Source organism: Pistacia vera, unplaced genomic scaffold, assembly GCF_008641045.1.
Source record: "Pistacia vera cultivar Batoury unplaced genomic scaffold, PisVer_v2 Contig109, whole genome shotgun sequence".
NCBI lineage: Eukaryota > Viridiplantae > Streptophyta > Magnoliopsida > Sapindales > Anacardiaceae > Pistacia > Pistacia vera.
In genome coordinates this window covers 59,398-66,845 of record NW_022195126.1, presented here as the reverse complement: position 1 = coordinate 66,845, position 7,448 = coordinate 59,398, and the positions used below count along the sequence as shown (strand labels likewise).

General features: G+C 37.2%; 1 protein-coding gene across 1 annotated transcript; it reads right to left on the bottom strand.

Moving 5' to 3' along the window:
* Positions 1-551: 551 nt before the first annotated feature.
* Positions 552-1,638, bottom strand: LOC116136469 (uncharacterized mitochondrial protein AtMg00810-like). The gene is made up of 3 exons (XM_031422171.1): positions 1,587-1,638; positions 764-1,141; positions 552-667 (listed from the first exon to the last, which is right to left on the bottom strand). Exons 1-3 carry the CDS (start codon positions 1,636-1,638, stop codon positions 552-554), a joined length of 546 nt encoding a protein of 181 aa, XP_031278031.1.
* Between the last annotated feature and the right edge of the window lie 5,810 nt (positions 1,639-7,448).

Sequence of the window (7,448 nt, the reverse complement as noted above, 5' to 3'; positions counted from 1 at the left end):
TACTAGAGTTTCTATTCTTTACAAAACAACCCCAAATATTCCTCAAGCTCTTCCTAGCCTTTATACTTCATATCTTCCCTTAAACCAAACTACTAAACTACATACTCAGCAGACTTGTTGATACCTAATATCTTCCCTTAAAGTAAAAGTCCTTATCAACACAATCTCACTTCAGACAGTTCGTTACTAACATTCATTTTGAACTAGACTATTTTCTTAACTATCCACATACTTGGCAAAGAAGAACTTTCAGCTTGTCCCTTAACATTGTGAATCTAGTACTAGCTAGAGCCTTTGTTAAAATGTCCGCTATTGATACTCAGAAGCAATATATTGAACATGTAGCAACTTCCTGGTAACCAGCTCTCTTCAAAATCACATCATTTCGATGTGTTTTGTTCGGGCATGAAAAACAGGGTTGGATGACATGCTCCAGAACTCATGTTGTCACCCAAACCATTGGGGTATGGTTTATAGTAATCCTAAGTTCAGTAAGCAAATTTTGCACCCCTACCAATTCAGTAGGCCTTGACTTAGCAATCAACTCTACCTCAGTAGAAGTGAAGACACCACCTTTGATTTTCTGGAGACCATTGAATCCAATTTCCACCAAGGAATACACTATAGCCGCTGGTTGATCTATGATCAGTCACATCTCTAGCCCAATCTGCATATGAAAAAGCTTCCAAAGTAAAAAGTTTATCTCCTATAAATAAAATGCCATGCACCAAAGTGCCCTTAACATACCTTAGGACTCTTTTACATGCTGTCCAGTGAACTGCTATAGGATGCTGTAAAAATTCACTTAATTTATTGACAGAAAAAGCCAAATCTGGTCTAGACAGGATGAGGTACTGCAGCCCTCCAATAATACTTCTATAGAGTGTTGGTTGATAAAAAATTTCATCATCTTCCTTGGCAAGTTTCAGGCCTATAGCCATAGGTGTTAAGCATGGTTTACAGTCTTGTATACCAGCCTTTTGTAACAGATCATGTGCATACTTAGTTTGGGTAAGCAATAGTCCTGAATTACTCCTCTTTACTTCAAAACCAAGGAAGTATTGGACCTCACCAACAGTCTTTAAAGCAAACTTGTTGTTCAAATCAGTCACAACTAGAGAAATAAGTTGAGAATCATTACCTGTCACAAGAATATCATCTATATATACTAAGAGATACCGCACTTGAAACTTCTTTTTGTAAAAAAAATAAACTAACGTCTGAAGTTGAATTGACAAAACCTCATTCAAGTATAACACTTTTCAGCTTATCAAACCAAGCTCTAGAATCTTGCTTGAGACCGTATAACGCTTTATGCAGCCTATAAACAAGTCTCATTTGTGAAGAACTTGAAACTGAAAAAGCTTTTGGAGGTAACATAAAGACTTGTTTTGTCAAATCCCCATTCAGAAATGCATTATTGACATCGAGCTACTGTATGGACCAATTATGATGGACTGCCAATGACAACATGATCCTAATTGTGGCAGCCTGGATAACAGGGGAGAATGTGTCAAAATAATCCAACCCCAGAGTATGTTGGAAGCCTTTGGCAACTAACCTAGCTTTATATTTCTGTAAAGTACCATCTGAATTAAATTTGGTCTTGAAAACCCATTTACTTCCAACTACATTCATGCCTTCTTCATAAGGAACCAATTCCCATTTTTATTTTTCAACAATGCTTGATATTCATTCTCCATGGCATGTTTGCACTCAGGAGTTTGCAAAGCTTCAGTTACAGATTTGGATTCAAAAAGTATAGTGGATAATGACACTAAAGCTTGATATTTGGAAGTAGCAATGTGACTCTTAGATCTAGTAATCATAGGGTGAACATTAATGTTGAATTAGAGGGATAAGGTAGCACTACCTCTAGTTGTATGCTAGGAAATTTGTCTCCAGAAGAACAATTTGGTACTGAAACAGATGATGGACACAATGTATCAAAAACAAGAGATGCATTCACTGAGTCAGATGGAATATTTGTGTCCTCTGAAGGAGAATGTGGTATTGACGCAGATGGTGGACATACTATATTAGAAATGGGAGCTGCATTTGTGGAGGCTGATGAAGGATTGGTTGAGACCACAGGAGTGAAATTTGGTGAGTTAGGAGCACCTTAAATAGATAGAATAGACTTTGAACCAGATTGATCAAGTCTTAGATTAATAGGAGAATCCAATGATGTAGAACCATCTCTCAAAATATGCTGAGGAAGAACCCAAGGTTGAACTATTTTGTTCTCAAACAAAGAATTTGGAGAAAGAGAAATGGCAGACACATCTGACTGAAAACCAGTTTTGAAAAGAAATTCAGCTTCATTGAACTTCACTTGTTTTACAACATACACTCCATCGGCAGGAGAGAGACACAAATAGCCCTTGTGTGATAGACTATACCCAAGGAAACTACACTTTTCTGTGTGATAAGAAAGCTTATGTTTATTGTAAGGTCTAAGGCATGGATAACAACTATAACCAAAGACCTTAAACTCATCATAAGTAGGTTCCTGGTTAAACAAAACATAATAGCGGGATACAAACTAAAGGGCTAAAGTAGTTAGTCTATTAAGGCTATAAGTAGCTATACTAAAGGCTGACCACCAATATTTCAGAGGCATACCAGATGTGCCAGGATAGATAGACCATATTTTGTAATAAACCTGTGTTTTCTTTTTACTCTCCAATTTTGCTAATGGAGATATGGGCAGGGGTGCCTAAACTTGATTCCATTTTGTTGTAAATAGCCAGAAAAACTCATAAACTCTCCACCCCAACCTGTTTGTAAGCATTTTAATTTCTCATTCAACTATTTCTCCACAAACAAGTGAAACTGAATAAACACAACATAGGCCTCATATTTTAGTTTTAGAGGGTAAATCTAAGTAAACCTACTAAAGTCATCTACAAAAATAACATAGTCTCTGTAACCTTCCATAGATAGCACAGGTGCTGGGCCTCATAAATCAGAGTAAACCAACCCTAAAGGGGCCTTTGCTCTAGATTTAGATGCTGGAAAATGAGATTGTTGTAGTTTCCCATACTGACAGGCTTCACAAAAGGCAGCAGTTTTACTACTCATAGTATGCTTTACATTCAACTTTTCTAACACAACATGAAGGGTTCTCATATTTGGATGCCCTAATCTCGTATGCCATAACAAAGGTAAGTCTAGAAATTGTATTGATGTAGACGTGTGAAGGAGAGCTAACATGCGTGGATAGTTCTAGTTGGTAAAGTCCATTCTTCACAACCCCTTGAAGTAGCACAGTCCCACTATCCTTATCCTTTACCAAGCAAACATCAGTATGGAACTCCACTATAACAGGATTATCCCTAGTAATCTGTGAGTTACTTAATAGATTGTTTGCAATCTTTGGAACACACAATATATTCCTAAGTTTAACAACTTTATTATTATCAAATAAAGGCACCAAAAGCATACCTATATGAGTAATCGGAATAGATTCTCCATTACCAACTTGGACTTTAGAACATCCTAGATAATTGGCTTTAAACATCAGGTTAGAGCCATCAATTGTCATGTGATGAGACGCACTTGAATCCATATACCAGGCTTGATCATACACTGTCTATGGAGTTGCTACTGCTTGATAAGTGTTTCCTGCAGGTACTGGTGACTCAGGAGCAGCCTTGGAGAAGGAAACATTTGAGGTACTAGCATTTGTGTTCTGATACTGAGGTTGTTAGAGTAGATGCCCTAGAGCCAATCAATTATTGTAGAATCGACTCTTTGTAATAATGTTCATTAATCAATAAAAGACATTTTATACTATGTTGCGTAAATCATCATTGTATGTATTGATATATGTCCTTAGAATGGTAGAACCATGACGAGGGTATCAAGTGTTTCAAATCTTCATAGTGAGAACCCTATGAGTACATATGGTGGCCATTCTAGAAACGTTCGTAGTCCTAGTATTATTTCGAAGTAAGGGCATAGATAATACGGTAAGGCTATCATAGTGTTGAATGACCCTGTCGAAAGGCAGTGACTGATCTCACTTGTTAAGGTTGTTTGGTGACAACCTCGTGCAACACATGGGTGCTTGCTGTAGGCAAGTTCACTGGACTGACCCATCAAAGGATTCCATATGGATGGTAACCCCAGTGTCTATAGAACAAATCCTTTAATGAATGGTGGTGCATGTGATCCTTAGACTTGAGATCATCGGAGCCCCTTGTGCACCGATTGGTGCAGTTTGACACTAGCCTAACATAGTTCTATTTAGAGCTGTCAATACGATAGTGATTGGCTGCATCAAGGAGTGTATCAAAACTATGGTAGATAGACAGAGGATTCATCAGTCCTAGGTACTGGAGAAGTTTTCTCACGACGCAATTCAGTAAATGGCAATGACACTAAAACTGTGGCCACAGTGGGATTGAGTTGTTACTTTATCCAGTTTATAATGCAGGTCATTGGTCTAGTAATTGAATACATGATATCGAGAGTAACCGAGGTTGACACTATTTCTATGTCATGGTCTTATCGAGATAATGGATGATGAAAGGATCAGATTGTACGGTAACCATATCGTTGACAGGTAGCTGCTTCGCTAAATCCGAATCTATCGGGTGGCCATGATGCCTTGCTAGGGGCCAATCTTTGTCTGTGTGTAGTGAGACGATTAATTGGAGTTAATCGCGATACTACACACTATCGGTATGATGAGGAGCCTATGGGTCACACATATAGAAGATAATTTAAAGCCAGCTTAGAAGAAGGGTGTTTTCATATTTTTAGGCAAAAGGGTATTTTGGTAATTTCATAGTGTAGTTAAATTTGCTGAGGTTGTAGCCTTTATTTAATTTGATATTAAAATTAACTAAGTGAGATTACGTTTAAAATTTAATTTGTTATCTTCGTGTGGACTACACTGGTTCGATCCTACACTTGGGTCGGTAGCGAAATATGTTCATAGACAAGTTGGAGGAGCCTCCAAACGAGCGTATGATTTCTCAAACTTTAAACTGAAAATCTGCAGATTCTTATTTATTGAATAAACTGTAAATTTGTACCCTGATCTTGGTTCTAAGGAGCGATCTGTTGTTGTAAAATTTTTTTTTTCTGCTGCGTAACTGGATCGTTTCCTAACAAAGGTGTGGTTTGGTATGATGAGGAGACAACAAATATGGTAGGTGATATGTAGTTCTGATTTACATTGGTCAGTGCATGAATAGAGTGGTCATGAAAGCCAACAAACGAATTGTTCAAGGGACCATGTGGGATAGCTAGCAGCTAACAACCCCTGAATAGAATCAGTAGAAACTCTAGAAAAGTTATCTTGTGCAAGAACTAATGCATTATAATAAGAATTCTTCATTGGTGAGCCATATGAGGATGTAATAAAGCTTTGATATTCCTGGTCAAACTTGTAGTAGCACTGCAGGGCCGAATGTCTAGATTTGCCACATATCTGCAAATTAGTTTTGGCTTAAAGTATCCTCTACCTCTGCCTCTTCCTTTCATCACATTACCATGAAACTGAGCAATACTAGGAGTAAAAGACTGTGAACTAGGAGCAAAGGATTGTGGTCGTATAGTTGAGTAAAAAGATCTGTTAAATCCAACTCCTTGGTAACTTGTATTCACAGAACTCATACTGTCATCTATAGGATGAAACATCATATTCCTATAAGCACCAGGTGAATAACCATGTTGATATCCTAGTTCAGAAGTAGGGGAATAGTTTGATATTCCAGGCTATATAGCATGTGAGCTGTTCTGAATTGCAGTCCCTAGCATATTAGAATTCAACAGCACTCCTATGTCAGAATCTACCGACCCTTGCTTATAAGCTATCAGTGCAAAGGTTAGGTGCTCATGAAAGTTTGTCAAAGCTCTATTCTGTCGCTCTAGCCTTATCTCATGTTTGTGGAGCAAAAATTGAGCTTCCTGTATACTAGCTGTACTACTATTGTGTGTTAAGCTAGCTACTACAACATTGTATTCTGGTTCGAGACCATCCAATATGTACAAAAGCAGTTCCTCATCTCCAATATTGACTACACTAGCCACTAGCTCATCACCTAACTCTTTCATCTTTAAAACATATTCATTGGTACTTAAGGAGTCATTTGTTGTGGTTTGTAACAAGTTTCTTAGGTGTAATGTCCTGGCCTTTGAAAAAGATTGGAAATGTAGTTCTAAAGTATTCCAAATTTCATACCAGCTAACACACTTAGCTACGTGTCTGAACATAGATTCAAATATAGATGAAAACAGCCAACTAACTAAAAATTGATCTGTGTGTTTCCAATTAAAGTACTTAGGGTTTGGCTTTTTACAAATTCTTCACATGCAGTAGACTTTTCAATTAAAAACATGGGCGGACATGTGTTCTCACTAGTAATGAAGCCATCGAGGTCGTGTGATGCAAGAGTAGGAAAGACTTGGGACCTCCAGTACCCATAATTCTTCTCTATTAGCTTCATAGAAAGTGTCAGTAATGTAGAATGAACAGTTAAATTACTAGCTCTAGAGCTAGCAACTTGCTCAAATTCTGACTTCGAAACAAAAGTGGAAAACTCAGGGTTAGAATCAGCCATTGATGCTTGTTTAGGGCTCTGATACCATGAAGGATTTGAAGAAAATCAAGAAAGAGAAAACAAGAAAAAAAAAAAGGAGAACAATCGAGAGAATTTTTGTTACAATTAAAAAATGGGTTTCTTCACTACTGAATTAGTTACAAATGCGGGCAATATTCATACTCTTTGTCATGATAAAACGCACCGCGTTTGACACAAGTTTGATATTTTGCAGATACAACCCCAAGGTTACTAGTAGTTCTATTCTTTACAAAAACAACCCCAAATATTCCTCAAACTCTTCCTAGCCTTTATACTTCATGTTTGCTTGGTAACAGATAAGGATAGTGGGACTATGCTACTTCAAGGGGTTGTGAAGAATGGACTTTACCAACTGGAACTATCCACGCATGTTAGCTCTCCTTCACATGTCTACAGCAATCTAATTTCTTCTTTTGTTTCATACTCACCAATAAAAGCAGAGTGTTATTCCACTACTAAACCTCACATTACTGGTGTTGGCTTGACATTTGAAGTTGTTCAACGTTCTAGTTCAGATTTGTCTAGTGTTGTTAGCTCTACAATGTACTTTCAGTTGTAATATAGATACAAGTCCTAGATCGATATTTGCTGTTGACAAATGGAAAAATAGAAAGAAACAAGGTTAAGAATCTGTTGGCTTTATTGGAAAATGTATAGATACGCATGTGGAAGGTATCAAAGATGAAACAGCAGGGTNTTTTTTTTTTTTTGTTTACTATCTTTATTTCTAATTTAAATAGTTCTACTAATGAAATGTTAATCTATGTTATGTAAAGTGATGATGTCAAAGCTTGTTATTCTGCTACTGCAAAAATGAAACTCAAGTTTCCAATGCCACAGGAGAAGAAATCC